General features: G+C 47.0%; 3 protein-coding genes across 5 annotated transcripts; 2 read left to right on the top strand and 1 right to left on the bottom strand.

Moving 5' to 3' along the window:
• Positions 1–3,270: 3,270 nt before the first annotated feature.
• CORO1A (coronin 1A) lies at positions 3,271–10,619 on the top strand. The gene is made up of 11 exons (XM_003762078.3): positions 3,271–3,518; positions 5,491–5,689; positions 7,340–7,462; positions 7,686–7,815; positions 7,910–8,094; positions 8,279–8,398; positions 8,830–8,934; positions 9,043–9,188; positions 9,283–9,340; positions 9,850–10,065; positions 10,347–10,619. The coding sequence occupies exons 2-11, from the start codon at positions 5,492–5,494 to the stop codon at positions 10,449–10,451; spliced, it is 1,386 nt and encodes a 461-aa protein (XP_003762126.1). The 5' UTR covers positions 3,271–3,518; position 5,491; the 3' UTR covers positions 10,452–10,619.
• Positions 10,620–10,920: 301 nt separating this feature from the next.
• Positions 10,921–15,562, bottom strand: BOLA2B (bolA family member 2B). Of its 3 annotated transcripts, XM_031963303.1 has the most exons (5): positions 15,461–15,562; positions 14,766–14,987; positions 14,539–14,636; positions 14,361–14,456; positions 10,921–14,041 (listed from the first exon to the last, which is right to left on the bottom strand). In XM_031963303.1, exons 2-5 carry the CDS (start codon positions 14,826–14,828, stop codon positions 13,981–13,983), a joined length of 318 nt encoding a protein of 105 aa, XP_031819163.1. In that variant the 5' UTR covers positions 14,829–14,987; positions 15,461–15,562; the 3' UTR covers positions 10,921–13,980. The 3 variants fall into 3 exon arrangements, 2 of the variants coding, with proteins under 2 accessions (XP_031819163.1, XP_031819169.1); XR_004233421.1 differs by lacking the exon at positions 15,461–15,562 and having other exon boundaries at positions 13,116–14,041; positions 14,160–14,456; positions 14,766–14,935; XM_031963309.1 differs by lacking the exon at positions 10,921–14,041 and having other exon boundaries at positions 14,279–14,456.
• SLX1A (SLX1 homolog A, structure-specific endonuclease subunit) lies at positions 15,270–17,798 on the top strand. The gene is made up of 6 exons (XM_003762093.4): positions 15,270–15,597; positions 15,805–15,856; positions 15,990–16,304; positions 16,428–16,555; positions 16,657–16,747; positions 16,830–17,798. The coding sequence occupies exons 1-6, from the start codon at positions 15,401–15,403 to the stop codon at positions 16,857–16,859; spliced, it is 813 nt and encodes a 270-aa protein (XP_003762141.2). The 5' UTR covers positions 15,270–15,400; the 3' UTR covers positions 16,860–17,798.
• The last annotated feature ends 1,129 nt before the right edge of the window (positions 17,799–18,927 follow it).

Genomic DNA, 18,927 nt, shown 5'->3' with positions numbered 1-18,927 from the left:
TTCATTAATTAGATCAATTTATCTTTCATCTTGCAACTTTGCCAAAGTTGTTTTAATTGATTTTTTAGGTGATACTCTGGAGTTGTCTAAGTAAAGCATCATATCATCAACAAAAAAGTGATCATTTTGTTTCTTCTTTGCCTGTGCTTATTTATCTATTTGTTTCACTTTACAGATGAGGAAATTGGGGCTCAAAGAATGGAAGGCTATGCAGTAAATGGTGGAACTGGAACATCACAGGTCTTCTGCTCTAACCAAGTGTTATTTCTATCACATTTTGTAGTTTCCTTTTACAGTCAACTAGGTCCTTGTACAAAGTTCTAGACTTAGGAGGACTGGGCTACTTCTGTATTGCCATCAATAGCTCAGAGGTGGTCCTTGTTATGCTAGCAATCTATGTGACTCCCTCTGTGAGTATCATATGCTCAGTCATTGGAAAAACCTCAGAGGGCAGCCAGTCCAACTTCCCTCAGTGCAAGAAGTTCTTACTGAGCATCTCTGACATGTACTTAACCTCTACTTGAATAATTCTAGTGAAGAGAAGCTCATTATCTCTTATGAGATAGTCCATTTGTTCCTACTTGGGATAGCTCTGTGTAAGAAAGATCTCCCTCACATTAAGCCAATCACCCTTTCCAAAGAGGACCTTACAATTTTTATTTTGCTTCTTACTACCTAGGTGACCTTGTGCTGGTGACTCCCTCTCTGGACCCGTTTCCTCATATATAAAATGAAGGAGTTGGACTAGATATCTATGTTTCCTCTCAGATCTAAAACCCATGGTCCCATGGACTTCTTCCACCTGATTCTGCCCTCTACAGTGACCTAGGGGGTATGATGTCCTAATTCCTCTTCATAACCATTTTGTTTTCTCCCTAAGTTTTTTCTTTTCCAGATGAAATATTCCTAGTTCCTTTTTCTAAACTTCTCCCATTCTTAGTAACCTTTCTCTTGAAATTCACTAGTGTGTCACATACACACACACACACATATATATATATATATATATATATATATACACACACACACACACACACACACACACACACAAGTGAAGATGCCCCCAGTTAGCAATTACATCACACAGTTTATTTATTGAACTTAAAAAATCCCCAGATGTTTTTCTTGTCAACATCTGACCATCCAGGCCTCTGCTATTCTGTATTTGTTCTGAGGCACCAGCCACTGTGGATTGGTAATAAAGAAGAGAACTGAAGAATGACACTTCAGTTTAATCCAGTTTTAACATAGAAATTATCAGATAAAGAAGAATCATACTGAATGTATAAATATGAGTATGAAACTGAACTGCCTAGTCTTAGAGATAGCTTCAGCAAAAATTTCTTCTGAGACTACTGATCTAGAGAAAAATGGACTGGCGTGCTGCAGGAGTGATTTCTGTTCCTGAAAATCTTCCTGACAGTGATGTAGTGTCTCAGTGAGGGTTAGTACTATTGTAACTTTAGTATCTCTTTGCATAAAAGCTCTAGTGTTTGTCAGAAATATCCAGCAGATCTGAGGGGGAGCTGGGGTAGAGGTAGGAATGGATGACATGGCTTGGAGGGCCCCTAGAAATCAAAATTGTTTCAGCCTTCTTCAAAAGTTCAGGAGCCTCTTCCTTCTCCTTCTTTAAATCTTTTTTCAATCAATTAACAAATATTAAGAATTTAGTGTGTCACCTCTCAAATTGGCTAAGATGAGAGGAAAAGATAATGACTGTTGGAGAGGATGTGGGAAAACTAGGACAATGATACATTGTTGGTGGAGTTATGAACTGATTCAACCATTCTGAAGAGCAATTTGGAACTGTGCCCAATCTGTGCATACCCTTTGATCCAGCCGTGTCTCCCCTAGGCTTGTAGCCTAAAGAGATCATTAAAAAGGGAAAAGGTCTTACAGGAATAAAAATGTTTGTAGTAGTCCTTTTTGCAATGGCAAGGAACTGGAAACTGAGTGGATGTTCATCAGTTGGAGAATGACTGAATAAATTATGGTATATGAATGTTATGGAATATTATTATTCTATAAGAAACAATCAGCTAGATGATTTCAGAGAGGCCTGGAGAGACTTATATGAATTGATGCTAAGTGAAGTGAATAGAACCAAGAGAACATTGTACACAGCAACAACAAGATTGTATAATGATCAATTCTGTTCCAATGGTCTTGTGATGGAGAGAGCCATCTGCATCCAGAGAGAGGACTATGCAGACTGAGTGTGGATCACAACATGGTATTTCTACTTTTGTTGTTTGCTTTCATTTTTTCTTCTTCCTCATTTTTTCCCTTTTTGATCTGATATTTCTTGTATAGTATGATAATTGTGGTAATGTGTATAGAGGAATTATACATGTTTAACATATTGGATTACTTGCTATCTAGGAGAGGGGGTGGGAGAAAAGAGGGGAAATTCAAACACAAGGTTTTGCAAGGGTCAATAGTGAAAAATTATCTTTGCATATGTTTTGAAAATAAAAAATTTCAATAAAATTATCAGAAAATAAAAAGATTTAAATAATCTTAAATAAAAATTAAAAAATCAGAGACTGGAAAAAAAAACAAGCTTAGTATATACAAGATTCCCAATCTATCCCTAGAGCTTATCCCTTTCCAAGGCGAATTTGAAACTGGTTGTCTTCTATTCCTCAGCAATTCGGTAATAAAGACTTCGAAATTGGTCTTTTGATGACCAGGCCAGAATGCTTTTAACTATACAAAACCTTAAGAACCCAGTAAGACCCTAGGTTAGGAGAGTGGTGGAATTTTTGAGAACTCTGTTGCAATGGAAGCAAAAAAGGGTTGGAAGGGTCTCCATTTCATACCTGGGACAGGATAGGTCTGTTAGGAGATTCCTGACACTACAATAACAGGCAACAAATGTGGGGTCATGGAGAGGAAGGGAAGAGAGAAAAAAGCTCCATGCATTTGGACATTAAAAACATGAAACTGGGAGGCAGCGGGACTGGTGAAATAGAATGAGCCCTGGATTTGCAGACTACTTGAGACTAAATTCTAATCCTAGTTCATGTTCTTGCAAAAGCCTTAGACAAGCCAGCCAACATCTCTGAGCCTCAGTTTCCCCAAAGGTAAAACGAGGGGATCCCTCGAAGGTCCCTTCAAGCCGCGGACAGAGGATCATTTGTAATAGGACTAAGCATCCCTCACCAACTCCACCAAAAAGGAGCTGCCCTCCCATCCGCAGCCCTGCCCCTAAGAGAGCTCGCCCACTCTGCCTCCGCTCTCCACCCATCCCAGTCTTTGGGTGAACTTTGCTGGGGGAAGCGAGACCTAAAAACAGTTAAAGGAAGGGGAGTGGGCGTGTCTCTCCGAATAGCCCTGCCCCCTTCCCTCCCCAAAGGGGTGCTGCCGCTCTTAAAGGGGCCGGGCTAAGCCGTCTGCTTCTCATTCATTGTCTTGACAGGAGCATCCTTTGCCGGGCGGGTGGTGTCTCCCAGGCTCCGGCTTCAGCTCCTTCTTCCTCATCAGGCCTGGCCTCCCTGCATCTCAGTCTGCATCAGGTGAGGTGAAGGGACTCAGGGGGAAGAGGGGGATGCAGTAACGGGGAGGCTCGAAGGCTCCGGGAACCCACCCTCCTGCCAGCCACCTGTGGGTGTGGGTTTGAGTGTGGGAGCAGCGTAGGCTGTGGGGACAGAGATGCCAGAGTTATATCCCCGCCCCAAGTATCTGTGTGCCTCTCCTAGGGCTGACTATTTCTGTGTCTGTGTGGGTGGGGTGTCTTAACAGCGTTCATTGCCAGCCCTGGATCGCTGTAGAGGTCGAGTTGGGGGGATGGGAAGGGAGGAGCTTGTGGGTGAGAATCTGACTTCCATCCCCACCCCCACCCCCACCCCCTCACATCTCCCCTGGAGGAGTCCGAGGGAGCGGGCCTGAGAACAAATCCCCCAGAGCATGGGAGGTGTTGGGCAGAGGCCTGGAAGGCAGAAGGAGCTCTCAGAACTGGGAGACAGGAAGAGGTTTCAGAGAAAAACAAGAAAACTCTTAAGTTCCCCTTTCTGTGGTTTCTGGGCCCTGCGGGGTACCTGGGGTGGGAAGGGGGACTGGGTGGGGCAGCAGCTTCCTGCTCTTCCTGCCCTCACCAAAAAAACCCTGTCAAATCAACCTAGGCAGGTTCAGGTCAGGAGCTTGCCTTCCCTAAGCCAGAGACAGACAATTAGGGTCCTCTGCCCTATGAATCAGGGCGATGGGTGGGAAAGGGGTCAAGATCCCTGGTGGCGGCAGGCTTTGTGCCCTTCCACCCGCAGCTCCCTGCCCTCAGAGGGGCACACAACCTGTTGCCCCTGCTGCCTACAACCCAGTGTGTACTCTGGTTCTTCTAGCTCAGGCCTAGAATTCCCAACTTCCCTCCCAGTGAGGCCTAATTTTCTAAAGCGGGGCATCTCAGGAAGAGGATGGAGGGGCAAGAACAGGACCAGTGAGGGATGGAGATCTAGGATCATGGGACACGTGGGCTTTCAGGAGAGAAGCCTCTGTCTGTTCCCCTCTAGGCTGCACAGGTGGTATAAGGATTTGGCGGATAAGGGGGACGGCTGGGGCACCAGGCTCTGGGGGAGTTCTCAGCCTTTGCTGATGCTGAACCTTGTCTGGTCCAGTGATGGAGGAACCTATCACAGCACGGGAGGGTCAAAAACAAGTCTCAGCTATAAATGCCTCTCCTTCATGGCTAGCCTTCATGGCCTCATGGGGAGGTAGCAGCATCCTCTGAGCCTCTGGTCTCAGGGGACCAGGAGAAGGGCATAGCAACACAAAGGAGACCATTTCTAGAAACCTGTGTGCTGAGCAGGGAAGAGGACTAGCAAAGGCCATCCCCACTATTCCCTGGCAATGGCTATTCCCTCCAGTACAGATTACCTATGTTTGTGCAGGGTTTTTGGTACTAGGTACTAAGGGATGGAAAGATGCAGGAATATGAAATTATCTTTGCTCTCATGCATGGTAGTCCTCAGGAAGATGAGACACGAAAAGATAACAAATGCCAGATGATACATAAATGCCAGTTGAGTAGCACAGACAGCAACATGTCGTAGGAGTTGAGGAAAGAGAAATCACTGTGTCCATGTGTGCAGATGGAGGAGGGAAATCTCAGGCAGAGGGACGGCACTGGTATGCATGGGCATAACATAGCCCAGGGTTTCTGCAGTGTGTAATGTATATAGGGAAGTCATGGGAAATAAAAGCTGCAAAGGTAAGCTCAGGGAAGGTTTTAAATATCAGGACAATGAATTTGGACTTGATTCAGTATGTTGGTTTCTGAATAAAGGTAATAATAAAGGGGAAAATAAAGGGGAGGTAACAGAATCAATGCTATGGATAGAGAGAATTCACAACTGAAGTGGGAGCATGGTTTGGAAGAAGACTGGAACCAGAAATCAGGAGGTTGTTCTTTTAATTCATCTTCTGTGACTGGAGCTGGAAAAAGGTGGGAAGCTGATAGGACTTCCTTTGAGTTTCTTTCCTTATGTCCACCCCCAGGATGAGCCGACAAGTAGTCCGAAGCAGCAAGTTCCGACATGTGTTTGGGCAACCAGCCAAAGCTGACCAGTGTTATGAGGATGTTAGAGTCTCCCAGACCACTTGGGACAGTGGATTCTGTGCTGTCAACCCCAAGTTCATGGCCTTGATCTGTGAAGCCAGTGGAGGTGGAGCCTTTCTGGTGCTGCCCCTGACCAAGGTGATGATGGGTCCTGGGAGATGGGAGAAACCAGAAGGGTAAACCTTTTATGAGAAAAGAGTTAAGAAAAAATAAAGACACCCTTGGTCCCATGAAGTCCCCAGGTAGTAAGGAAATGTCCCTAACCCCAGGTTTTAGAATCCTGCAGTTTTAGGCCTTCAAGAGTCCACCTGGCTTAGAAAAGACAAAGTCCAAAGAGAAGGCCTGACTTCTCTAAAATCAGTGTATTAGTTGATCTAGACCCGGTCTCCTAATTCCCCATTTCTCCATTTTCTTCCATTTCTTCGGATGACTTGATCTCTCTTTAGGGAAATCAGAGAAAAGTTAAAGGGCCAGCAGAAACTACCTTAAGAAATAAGGTCAAAGGAACAGAAACAAGACACCTCACATCCCCCGCCCCACTTCATAATCTGTGGGTCAGCTGCCCTTCTACTGCCTCATAGGCTCCCATAGGGGACCTACTAGAGGCTAGGAAGGGGCAGTGGGAAGGGACTAACTTAAGAGGACTGCTCTCCTGGTTTGACACCCCAGCCTCCCTCTTCAGCCCAGCTTCTGCAACTTGGACAGGGGGGATGGGGGTAGTCTGAAGTCTGAGGTTGTTACCTTAAATGGGCCGATGGAGACAAACAGAAGAGGAAGTGGTTTTGGGTGCTGAGAGCTCAGCCCCTGGCCTCCCCCACCCAACTCTCCACACCGGAAACCCTGCTCAGCCTGCAGCCCCCGGAAGAAAGGCCATGTTTCCAAACCTCTTATACCTTGCTTTAAGCTAGAGGGTACAGGTTAGGGGTTCAAACACCTTAGTCCTTTCCTTCTCTGATAGCCATTGCCCCTTACTTTCCAGAGTGCTCCTCCAACCAGCCCAATTACTCTAGCTTCGAGGTCCCAGCCACAGACTCTTCGCCTTCCCCATAGCCTAGCTTCCCTTCTCAAATTTCCCCAGCAAATTAATCTGAGAAGCCCCTGATTTTCAATCTTCAGGGGAAAAGATACACTAGAAGATGATCCTCCCTCCCACACTCCTGCCAACCCTTCTAGGCTTGGAGAATATGGAGGACTCTTCCTCACCTTCAATAGACCTCAAGAATATGGTGGGATAAAAGGAACTAGGGGGAATTCTAAAAAGTCAGAACTGGAAATTACCTTAAAAATCATCTAATCCATCCTTCATTTAATAGATGAAGAAACAGAGAGGGAACATACATCTATTGAGTGGCAGAACTGGGTCCTCAATCTCCTGATTCACACTTAGTCCAGCAATCTTTCAACGATATTAATAATTTCCTTCTTTTCTGGACATTGCCTCCCAACCATTATCCACCAACCCATGCGGTTAGCTTCCTTTTACAAAGTAATATGGTCAGCAGGGGAATAAAACGGGGACCTTTTTCCTGTTCTCTCGTGCATATACAGACACAGCTCTGTTTCTTCCACCATTGCTGTGCCTTCTTGCCCAAGGAATACAACATACCTCTTTGGTATTTTGGATTACTACCATTTTTTTTTCTTTTCTCCAATCCCAGATGTGGGAGTAAGGGGAATATGGAGGACACACTCTGTAAGAGGGATTATATGGCATATGGGGTCGAGGCTGGGCTCCAGGTTGGTCAGTTGCAGGGAACCCTGATCTTCTCTCTGACCTCTCCCTCTCAGACTGGCCGGGTAGACAAGAATGTGCCCACTGTCTGTGGTCACACAGCTCCTGTCCTGGACATTGCCTGGTGTCCCCACAATGACAACGTCATTGCCAGTGGTTCTGAGGACTGCATGGTCATGGTAAGTTGTGGGGAGGTAGAAAGGGAGGCAGAGGGGAGGAGCTGGGAACTGAGGGAGGTGTCTCAAAGTCCAAGAACATGAGACACAGATGGGAAGAATACAGGTGGAGTGGGGCAGGCAAATCTGTGTAGGTCATTCTTAAGAGGGGAAGACAAGACAAAGGGAGCTGCTGCCAAGGGAGGGGGGAGTCAGAGCAAGTCAGATTCCTTCTCTGTCCTGTTAGGTGTGGGAAATCCCTGATGGAGGCCTGACCCTTCCTCTCCGGGAGCCAGTGGTCACACTAGAGGGGCACACCAAGCGAGTGGGCATCGTGGCCTGGCACCCAACTGCCCAAAATGTGCTGCTCAGTGCAGGTATGAGGTGGGCGTGGGTCCGGTGACAGGGCAACACAGAATGTGGGGTGGAGGGCACCCTCCAGGTTCTCACCCTTCTGCTTTTTCCCCACAGGTTGTGACAATGTGATCCTAGTGTGGGATGTGGGAACCGGATCTGCTGTGCTGACCCTGGGCCCAGATATACACCCAGACACCATCTACAGCGTGGACTGGAACCAAAATGGATCACTGCTCTGCACCTCTTGCCGGGACAAGCGGGTTCGGGTTATTGACCCCCGAAAGGGCACAGTTACAGCTGTGAGTAAACATGGGTTGATTTAAGGCTCTCCTTATGTGCTCCCCTCCACCCACTGAAAGCATCCCTATGATGAGCAAGGACCATGTTTCCATGGGGAGGATTCTGTTCCTCATGACCTCTGATCCTTGGGGTCTTCTTTGAGTAAGGCAAGTCTGACTCATTCCACCTCACATATACCCTCAGGAGAAAGAGCGTCCTCACGAAGGGACTCGGCCAGTTCGGGCTGTGTTTGTATCAGATGGGAAGATCCTCACTACAGGCTTTAGCCGAATGAGTGAAAGACAGGTGGCTTTGTGGGACATGGTAAGTGAATCACCTCAGGCAAACATTGAGGGAAAGAAACAGGGAAAGTGTGAGAGTACATCTTGGGGGGTGGGGAGCAACAAGGACAAAACAAAGGGAATTGAGGTTAGACACTAGGAAGAATCTTCTGACTGTGGAAACCTGGGATGGTGATCAGAGCCTGGGAAGAGGCACCTAGAGAGTCAGCTTCTAGATGCACCACCAATAATTATTTTGTGTGTCATGTCACCTCATTTCCTATGGGCTTCAGCTTTGTTTTTGGAAAAATGAAGGCACTATTTGACCTCTCATCTTCAGTTATTATACTCCAGGAGCCCCTTGTAGGGGACAAATGGAGAGAGGCTCTTGATAATCAGGGGAAAGGCTTCCTTGGGGACTGACCACAACAGGGGCTGAGAACTGAGCCACCTCCTACATTCTTGTCCCCACAGAAGAAGCTTGAGGAACCTCTGTCCTTGCAAGAACTGGACACCAGCAGTGGGGTCCTACTTCCCTTCTTTGACCCTGACACCAATATCGTCTACCTTTGTGGCAAGGTGGGTAGGGTGGGCTAAGGATGGGGTTGTCTGAGGACTGGGCTGGGAAATGGGGAGATGGGAATGTGGCATTTCTCTGGATACTGAACTCCCTTTTCCTACTCCCAGGGGGACAGCTCCATACGTTATTTTGAGATTACAGCAGAGGCTCCTTTCCTGCACTACTTGTCCATGTTCAGTTCTAAAGAATCCCAGCGAGGGATGGGTTACATGCCCAAGCGAGGTCTAGAGGTCAACAAATGTGAGATTGCCAGGTAAGGGACCATCCCTTGGCTTGATAACCTCTTCTTTACCCCAAGCCAGCTCTGAACACTAAACAATTTGTTCACCAAAAATATGCCCCTACAGATTCTACAAGTTACATGAACGGAAGTGTGAGCCCATTGCTATGACTGTGCCTAGGAAGGTAAGATTCTACCCCTTCCCATACACCTTTACCTAATCACATCTTCATTCTTTGGGATCCCATTCCTTGGGGGAGCAACCTTTCCATACAGCTAGAAAACAGGATGTTGGGGCAGCTAGGTGGCACAGTGAATAGAGCACCAGCCCTGAAGTCAGAAGGACCCGAGTTTAAATCTGGCCTCAGACACTTAATATTTCGTGTGACCCTGGACAAGTCACTTAACCCAAATTGCCTCAGCCAAAAAAAAGGGGGGGGATGGAGGGAGAGAAAATGGGATGTCATAGATTAGGGTCTAGGAAATTAATTTCTGAGGAAGCTTGTTGGGACAGGAAGAGAGGTGTGGGTGGGAAGGTATCTCTAAGTTTTCTAGCCAGGATATCTAAGTGATTTCATACCCAGGATAGCAGGAATGAGCTTTAGACTCTCACCAACCTCAAGAGCCAATAGGAGGCAACCCTGTGTGAGATACATCACTTTGACCCTATCACCCCTGCACCTTACTCCCACAGTCAGATCTTTTCCAAGAGGACCTGTACCCACCCACGGCTGGACCAGATGCTGCGCTCACAGCAGAAGAGTGGCTGGGGGGCAAGGATGCAGGGCCCCTACTTGTGTCCCTTAAGGATGGTTATGTGCCCCCCAAGAGTCGGGAGCTGAGAGTCAACAGGGGGCTGGACAGTGGCCGCAAGCGTGGCACCACGGAGTCCAGTGCAGCCCCTAGCACGGTAAAAAGGGCTCTCCAAAGGGGAAGGGATGGAAAAGTTCAGGTACACATCCACAGGTAGAGGAACAGGGAACAGATAGGGTAGAGAGTGAACAAATAAAACAAGGCAGTTGGTATGTTAGCTGGGCCAGGGAGAGGATAAGAGGGCAGCCCTTGGGGAGGGGAGTGCAGCCCAAGGAGGAGTTAAGGGATGAGGATGATGGAGAGCATATTATGGGAGGAAGGAGGAAGAGGGAGGAATCAAGACCCAGCATCTGAACTCCAAGCTGCCTCTCTTCCCAGGAGGCTATGTCTCGACTAGAGGAAGAGCTGCGACAATTACGGGCCACCGTGCAGCAGCAGCAGAAGCGTCTGGATGAACTCGAGGAGAAAATCACAGGGAAGTAGCTTGGCCCTAGTACCTAAGATCTGACTGGGCCCTGCCCCATGGGCAGAAGCCACTGGTTGAATTAAGCCCATGAGGACGCCCTTCCTCCCCCTTCCCATTTCCCCACATCTTATAGGAAGGAGTGGGTCTTACAAGCAAAGAAAAATAAATGGTTTTATTTTCTGGTACCTCCTGGACTCTACTAACTCAAGCCCTTCAAAGACCTCTGTGGCTCTCTAGAGGGAAGTTGGGATGCCTCAACTCGGTAAAGATGGGGAGACTGGGCAGGGTCAAAACACAAAAGCTGACATTCAACTTTCACAGCTTAGACAGCAAATTAGATTTCAGCACCCATACCTTAAAGTTTTGATTATACAAGTCAACTATTGGGCAAGCCAGAATCAAAGTTTCACTCCAGTCCTTCCCATAAGTCTCTACCTAAGTAAGTCACATCTATCTTAAGAAGAAAAGCAATTTTTAATGATCTAATAATTGTGCAGTCTTAAAATGTCATAAGGAGAAGCAGGACTGAAATAAAATCTGGCCCCATTCCTTAGAGATGGAACAGGTAAAAATCAGAGAGGGAAAGCAATGTAATTTATGTTCACATTAATTAGTAGCAGAGGCAGGGTAGAAGCCAGATGTCCTGATCCTTAAAACTCAAAACTTTTCAGCCACACCATGCAATCAGGATCAACTCATTTGAGGGCCGATGTAAAACTAAACCTCCTTCACCCACTCCCTGATTCTATATAGCACCCACCTCCAGCTCTCTAGTTAACAAATACCCCTTTTTCTGACTTCGGTGACTTTCAAAGTGGTCACTCTAAGAGGTCATATACCTATTCTAATTACACTACTGCATAAGGCGTTTATGAAAATTCTTCTTGAGGACTACCTTTGGAGCCCCAAGAATATTCTTGTGGCTCTTTTCAGTGGAGGTAGATCTTGGGTTTGGAAGGTGGGCAGGAGGTTGAAGGAATTCCATTTTGATTCAGAAATGAAAAGCAGTGATAAATAAAGTACCAAGATGGGTTTCCTTCTGTGGAATATAAAAATCACAGCAGTTTCCTAAGAGAAGTTCGCAAAATCACAGAATATCAAAGGTTTGAAGGGGTCTTAAGCCCATCTAGCACAGCCTCTACCAGACAGGAATCTGCTCTATAACACAAACTGACAAATGACCACCTAGTCTTTGTATGAGGACCTCTAGAAGGGAAGCACTACCTCCTAAGGCAGTCCATTCCACTTCTGAATAGTCCTAAATGTTAAGAAATTTGTTCTGACCTCAAGCCTAAACATACCTCTCTACAACAGGCCTCTAGGGCCAAGAACAAATCTGATAAGACTTCCTTAACATTACTTCAAATACTTGAAGACATCTACCTATCCTCATCTCCTATCCCCCTCCCCAACACCCTCTCTTTCTCAGACAGGATATCTTAATTTCCTTTATATTCTCAGAGCATGGATTCCAGAGCCTTTACCATCCAAGTTGAACTCTTGCTTTTGACTAGCCCATTTTTCTACAACTTGTCCATAAGATGTCTCATGGGAGACTTTTAAAATGCTTTGTTAAGACTTAGGTAAACTATCCACAGCATTTCTGTGACCTATCAGTCTAGTAAGCTTGACAAAACAGGAAATAAGGTTAGTCTGGCATGGACGAGCCATGCTGGTTCCTTGTGATAAATTTTCTTTTTTTAGATATTCACTAACTATCCCTTTAATAATTAATTTTAGAATTTCTCCAGGAATCAAAATCAAGGTGAATGGCTTATGTCTACACACACACACACACATGATTTTGAGAAACACTGCTTGTAAAATGGCATTTGGATTAGAGGACTTCAATTTTTCTGGCATTCTAGCAGGCTAAGAATGTGTATTAACTCCCAAAAGGACTGTGTTGAAAAATATGTTGGGGTATATGAGCTCTGGGCTATCAAACAATTAGTCTTACATTCAATTAACACTGGGTACTTGAAAACTTTTGGCATAAGGTAACATACTAAGAGTCCTGTTAGGGACTCATCTCAAATCTCTAGAAAAATGGATCAGCTCATACCACAGCTGTTCCCAGGACCTGGCACACAGCAACCAAATACTTAGTTTGTTCTATTTCTATTACTATCAATCAGTTGGCAATAACATGGGGCCCGGTAGAAAGCACAGTGGGTCTCAAATCAAGAGAACTTGAGTATGAAGTGTGGTGCTGCATCAGCATGTGACTTCAGGTAGTTCATACTTTCATCATGCCTTCAGTTTCCTTCTCTATATAATGCACTAGATAACCTCTAAAGTACCTTTCTCCTGGTACCCCAAAATCTATTTCTAAACTTGGTGATACACAGTATACTGTTTTCCAGCTAGAAAGAGCATGGGTAGTGGATTGCTATATCCACAGGCTGTTTTAAAAATCCAAGTGGTAATAACAGTTAATATTTATAAAACTTTCTAAGTTACAAAATATTTTATATATTACTTCATTTGATCCTCACAACCACTTTTCCGAGGTACTATCAACCCCATTTTACAGCCACTGACAGTAAGGGGAGGTCAAATGATCTGCCCAGGAAGCCAGGTCTTTCTGACTTGAACTCCAGTGCCCCATACCACATAGCTCGCTGGTTCTATCAAGAGCTTTCCTTGTCCCCAGATCATTCAGAAAATCTTCTCTTTTCAATCTTAGTTTAACTATTATCTTTTATTTTTACATTACTTTCGTTTCCAAAGATTAAAAAAAGGTGAGGGAAGGGTGAGGAAGAGAAAAAAGCAGTTCAGCAAAACTAACCAACACAGCAAAGTGGTCTACTTTCTCTTGGGGGGAGAGGGAGGAGACAAGCCTGCTTGTTATTACTGACACAAGGACTGGAGTATTTAGGGGGAATACTTTTTCCTATCATATGCTAATGAAACTTGTGGGACTGGGAATGCTTTAGCACCTAAGAAGGTGCCCACGGAATAGCAGGATGATACCTGGATAAGTAGAACTTAGCAGGAACTTCCTTTTTCAGATGGCAGTATTGGGGGCAACGGAAAGTCTGTGCTGAGTCAGGAGACCTGGGTCCTCCTTCATGGCTCCATTTTTTTTTCTGAGGCAAGTGGGGTTAAGTGACTTGCCCAGGGTCACACAGCTAGAAAGGATTAAGTGTCTGAGGCCACATTTGAATTTAGGTGCTCCTGACTTCAGGGCCAGTTCTACCCACTGTACTCTTCCTAGTTTTATTAACCTGATTCATGATACTCCCTTCCTACCCCACCCCCCAAAATTATTTCCTCTCTCCAGGTCCATTTCCTCTTTAAATAGAGCTTAGTGTTTCTATCATGGCTTTCAATTCTGACATGTTACGCACAGTTCGAAGTCATTGCATTAAAAAAAGCCCGGTTGTCCCATCTCTCCAGGCTCCAAAGGAGAATTTCCAGGCCACTTCTTACTTCTCAGAACCGTCACCACATTAAGAAACCAACCATATGATTTCAGGAGTACAAGGAACTTCCCTCCAGAGTCTTCTGCCTCCTAGAAGCTGGGAAACCCCTGGCGAGGGGTTAGGAACGAGGAAACCAACCAATAAGGAGCTGGGGCTGGAGGTAATTCCCTCCCAGTGGTCTGGAAGGGGAAACATGGATGACTCCTCAGCGGCAAGTCGGAAAGCACCGAACCACCCCCTACCCCCACCCCCACCCCCGGCGGCCCTTGGTTAGGAGCCCCTGGTCCTTGGACTCACAGAACCACGGCCAGGAGGGGTCTGGGGGCGTCCCCGCGGAGGCCACGATGAGACAGCTGAGGCTGGGAAGGGCAGGGGCCTGCCTCCGCCCGCAGCCAGCCAGGGAGACACACACACGCAGACACAGGGGGCCCAGCCACAGGCCGGAGGTTTAATGTCTGAAAGCGGGGTGCAAGCCTCCCGCCCCGCCTGGCGCCTCACTTGAGCCGCTCCTTGTCCCACTGCTCCGGGGTCAGGGTCTTCTGCTCGAACGCGTGGATGTGGGGCAGCTCTGCGGCCAGACACGAGTTCACCAGCCTGAGGGAGCGAAGCTGGGGTCAGCGTCTTTGCCCCGGGGAACAGCGGGGGCGGGAAGAGAAGAAAGGCCGCTCGCACTCACCTGTGTCTCTGCAGCAGCGGCTTTCCCTGGAACTTGGAGGAGACCACGAGCACTCGGAAACTAGACGCGCAGCGGGAGGGAGTCGTGTCCTCCACCTCCTGCCCGGGGCGGCGAGGGTTAAAAGGGTGCTCCATCCCACCCTCGGGCCCCGTCCTCTACTCCCACCACCCCGTCCCCCCAACTCCGCGGGCCCAGAAGTCGCTCCCCCAGCCTCGCCCTGTACTCGCCACGTGGTCCGCTTCCAACTCCCGCAGTAGCTTCTCCCGGAGGGATTCAGCGCTCAGCTCCATCGCGGCTGTCCAGTCCCAGGCCGGTCCCAGGACCCTGAGCCGGGGCCTCTTCCGCCCGCACTGTCGCCACTTCCGGGAGATGCCTTCCGACGAACAATTTCCGCCCTTAAGCTATCCTTCACGCTTTGTCTTCTCAGTCCTGCACCGGTCATTTCCGCCCTTAAAACGCCCAGTTTCGTGTTCGTCATTTCCGCCCTCCTATTGCCCCACGGACCCGCCATTCCGCCCTCGCCAGCCATTAGCCAATCGGAGTCTGCGTTTGCACACCGGAAGTTCCGCTACCGGTCTTCCCTAGGGGTGGACTCCCGGTTCTTTTCAGAAAAGCCATCCCCCCCCCCCCCCCCCCCCTTGTATTTTCTGGCCCTGTTTTTTCACATCACGATCATAGTCTGGTGAGGGTCCTCTCCCCAGCCTGCTCTGCCATGTGCCTTAGGCATGTGCCATAAACAAGGTCCCCGGCCGGTAATCGGTCACGGCCGGGTCAGAAGCTTCCAAAAACCGCCCCGTGTCTGATAGCTACTTCTCCCCCTCCGGGCTACCGCGGAGCCTTTCCCCATCTCCCGCGGGGAACGATGGGGCCCACGGAAGCTTTTCGGGAGGTGAAGAAGCCGCAGCCATTCTTCGGGGTCTACCTCCTCTACTGTCTCAACCCCAAATACAGGGGCCGCGTCTACGTGGGCTTCACCGTAAACCCTTCTCGGCGAGTGCAGCAGCATAACGCCGGCCGCAAGAAGGGCGGGGCGTGGAGGACCAGCGGCCGGGGACCATGGTAACAGAGCCAGGGGGCGGGGCTGGGAGGACGCCACGCCTCCCAGCCGCTCCTGGATGCAGGCGGGAGGTCTGGGCGGGGGTGGGGAGGGCCCGGGAAGCCCGGCGGCTGGAACCCACTTTCCCTCTCCTCTCCCGCCCGGACCTTGGAGCACTTGTAGGGCTGCTCCCCCCCGCAGGGTCCCTGACTGTCTCGTGGTTTTTGCAGGGAAATGGTCCTCATCGTCCATGGCTTTCCTTCTGATGTGGCTGCCCTTCGGGTAAGGGCTCGAGGAGGGCGAGGAGACGGTGGGGAAGAGAGGGTGGGCGATGAAGGCCGGGGGAGGAGGAGGGGGACGAAAACCATCGCTTTTGTGCCAATGACACCTCGTCCTCCATCCTCCCCCCCGTCAGTTTGAGTGGGCCTGGCAGCACCCCGGGGCCTCCCGACGTCTGACTCACGTAAGTGGCAAAAGCAGAAAGGAGGGGGCCTTTCTGTTCCACCTTCGGGTCCTGGCCCAGATGCTGCAGGTGGCCCCCTGGAATCGGTTGGCCCTCACCTTGCGCTGGCTGCGGCAGGACTTCCAGCAGGAACTCAGCCCTCCGCCTCCCCAGCACATGCCTCTTGCTTTCGGGCCTTGGCAGCCAAGCCCGGCTCAGAGGGAAAGGAGAGGAGCGGGCGGGGAAGCAGCCGAGGTGGTCTGCAGTCTCTGCCAGCAGCTCATTCAGGTGAGACAGCAGCCTTCTCTAGGATGAGGCCAAGGGGCGAAGGGGAAGCTCTCCAGTGGCAGGAGAGCAATAAAGAAATAGGTTTCCCTTAAATTATCCCAACCCCTCTCTCCCGTCTGTCAGGATAAGGGTGGACCCCTTTGCTGTCCTCACCCCAGCTGTCTATCGAATGCTCATGTAATTTGCCTTGCTGAAGAATTCCTTCGAGAGGAACCTCAACAGCTTCTGCCCCTTAAAGGCCGCTGTCCAGGGTGAGTGGGTGGCCAGAAAGCTCTGGGAGTTGAGGAAGAAAATGGTTTGTGTTTCTCCTCTGGTAAATTTCTCCTTTTGGCCTGCTTCTTTGTTCACATAGCTGTAAGAACACTTTGCTGTGGGGAGACCTGATCCGGCTACACCAGGCATGCCCTAGTGATCTGGTGGAGGCAGAATCTGATCTTGAAGAGGTGAGAAGTGTGTTTTGTGGTCCAAATTAATTCTCTTTTCTCATCCTGGGCCCAACTCTGACTTTCCCATTTATCTCCACAGACACACTGGACAGATGAATTGAAGACTTAAGGGATCATCTTTTTCTGTCTTAAAGGACTTAAGCTTCCCAGAAATGTAATTTTATTTTCTACCTCCAGAAGGCTTTGGGTAATTTTTAATCGTTTTTAATAGATAGCTGGAAAGGCTAGATTTGGAATTTAAAAGGACTGGATCCGAATTTTAGCTCCAGAAATGACCAACTATATCATACCAGTGCAATGGGGTTGTTAATGTAAATTCTTACAATAAAAAGACCGAGTTAAATGCTAGGTTACTTTAGGGGGGGAAAGAAAAAACTTGGGATGGGGTCACAGAAAGAACAAATGTGTTTTTTGACACATGCCATTTAGCTTGAAGATGAAAACAATAGTAGAAGGGGAAGGAAGCTGACAGAGGCTTTCCCTGCCTATAAGTGGGAAATTATCCTAGTAGAACAAATCAAGCTGCTACAGACACCTGATATTAGGTCTCAATGCTCTTAGAATCCTATATTCCTGACCTCAACTTTGATATAATTCCCTTAGTGCCATTCACCAAAGGGAGAATCCACAGCTACTTGTGAGAATTAGGGAGAGAAGAATCAAAAAGATAGAATTTGGAGAGAAGTGAGGAGAGGGGAAGGATAGAACTGGTGTGTTAAAGTAAGATCTGGCTCCAAACTCTATGTTGTCTTCCCCAATTACGGAATGGAAGTTTCTTGAGAGCAGGGATTGTCTCAGTTTTCTATTTGTAGTCCCAGCACAGTAACAGAGTTTAGCACACAATAAGCACTTAAAGTAAGTGCTTTTTTATTAATTGATGTACTTTTAATAGTGTTGTCAGATTCCTGATGGATGTTAATCTTCAGGATTTGGGAATGAGAAACTGTGATTCACAAAATCATGTTATTCTTATTTTAAGAATTTTATTTACATGTTTTTAAATAATGAGTGACCATAATAATAAACAATCATTTTCTGTGTTACACAACAAGTTTCAGGTTTTCTATTAAAAAAAGATAATAAATGCATGGCTTATTATTACAAACTGATATGTTTACTCACTTAAGACAACAAGCTGATTAATTTTCAACATTTTTCATAATTATTCATTTTATATATACTAAAAATTTCTGAATAAGAAATGTTGTTTACTAGAATTTATTTTAAAAAACTAACCCGGAAGCACATTGAAAACAACAGTAAACATTATTGTTTGGCATTCAGATAACGTAACATTGAGCTCTACTAGCAAAATCAACATTATACAAAATGATAGAAGAAAAAAAAACAATTTAATAGCACTCAATTCTGCTTCCAAAACTTTTATCTTGCTATTTATGAGATTTGTATAAAGTGTGTGATACAAACAAACTTATAATATTTATTTGCAAGAGTGATTCGCTCCCAGCAGCAGAAAGGGCCACTAACACTCATAACATGGGCAACAAAACTGACTGATTCGATCTTGAACCTTCTCTTCTATGTGCTTCTGTTCTGGTTTCCAGAAATGAAGACCTTAACCTTTGACTCCATATGTCAGTGTTTTCTGCTTTTGATTCTCAGAGGAGAACCATACTTTTTCCCAGTTGTTCAACTGGTCTTAAGATTTTGGGGGAGAAAAAGAGTCCCACATAGAAACACTATGTTCAATCAATATGCCAGGCACTATACTAGAAAATGGGGATACAGGTATGAGAAAGGTGCCTTTCATATTTCTACCAAGGCAAAGCATCCTCAACTCACTTTCCCAATTCCCATCTGTCCATTCTAGTCACTTCAAGGCAGAAATCTTGGGGTCATATTTGACATATTTATCCTGAATCCCAAGATGCATGATAGCCTTGCCAAATAAGCCTTGTCCATCTTTCTCCAATAATCCTTTCTCACAGTCATCTCTTGTTCTCAGTTTCCACTTGTCACTAGCCAAGTCTAAATTCTCATGGCCTCATACCTTATTTACAAGATAAACAAAACAAAAGGCTCACAGCTGGAAGACAGCAGATTCCTTTAGCACAAGTCACATTCCCAGAGGCACTCTTAACAACACCTCCTCCCCACCCCATTCATCCATAGCTAGACTAATAACTAAATGAGTTATTAGACTAAATGAGTGAAAT

This window comes from Sarcophilus harrisii, chromosome 1 (genome assembly GCF_902635505.1).
Source record: "Sarcophilus harrisii chromosome 1, mSarHar1.11, whole genome shotgun sequence".
Lineage (NCBI taxonomy): Eukaryota > Metazoa > Chordata > Mammalia > Dasyuromorphia > Dasyuridae > Sarcophilus > Sarcophilus harrisii.
This window is presented reverse-complemented; position numbering and strand designations above follow the sequence as displayed.

Excerpts from the sequence above, each read along its gene's own strand:
- CORO1A (XM_003762078.3), top strand. The coding sequence starts at position 5,492 with ATGAGCCGACAAGTAGTCCGAAGCAGCAAGTTCCGACATGTGTTTGGG. Across the intron at positions 9,341-9,849 it reads CTATGACTGTGCCTAGGAAG|TCAGATCTTTTCCAAGAGGA; the intron begins GTAAGATTCTAC and ends TTACTCCCACAG. Across the intron at positions 10,066-10,346 it reads CCAGTGCAGCCCCTAGCACG|GAGGCTATGTCTCGACTAGA; the intron begins GTAAAAAGGGCT and ends CTCTCTTCCCAG.
- BOLA2B (XM_031963303.1), bottom strand. The coding sequence starts at position 14,828 with ATGGAGCTGAGCGCTGAATCCCTCCGGGAGAAGCTACTGCGGGAGTTG. Across the intron at positions 14,457-14,538 it reads CCGCTGCTGCAGAGACACAG|GCTGGTGAACTCGTGTCTGG; the intron begins GTGAGTGCGAGC and ends TCGCTCCCTCAG. Across the intron at positions 14,042-14,360 it reads TGGGACAAGGAGCGGCTCAA|ACCACTGGGAGGGAATTACC; the intron begins GTGAGGCGCCAG and ends TTCCCCTTCCAG.
- SLX1A (XM_003762093.4), top strand. The coding sequence starts at position 15,401 with ATGGGGCCCACGGAAGCTTTTCGGGAGGTGAAGAAGCCGCAGCCATTC. Across the intron at positions 15,598-15,804 it reads ACCAGCGGCCGGGGACCATG|GGAAATGGTCCTCATCGTCC; the intron begins GTAACAGAGCCA and ends TGGTTTTTGCAG. Across the intron at positions 15,857-15,989 it reads CTGATGTGGCTGCCCTTCGG|TTTGAGTGGGCCTGGCAGCA; the intron begins GTAAGGGCTCGA and ends CCCCCCCGTCAG.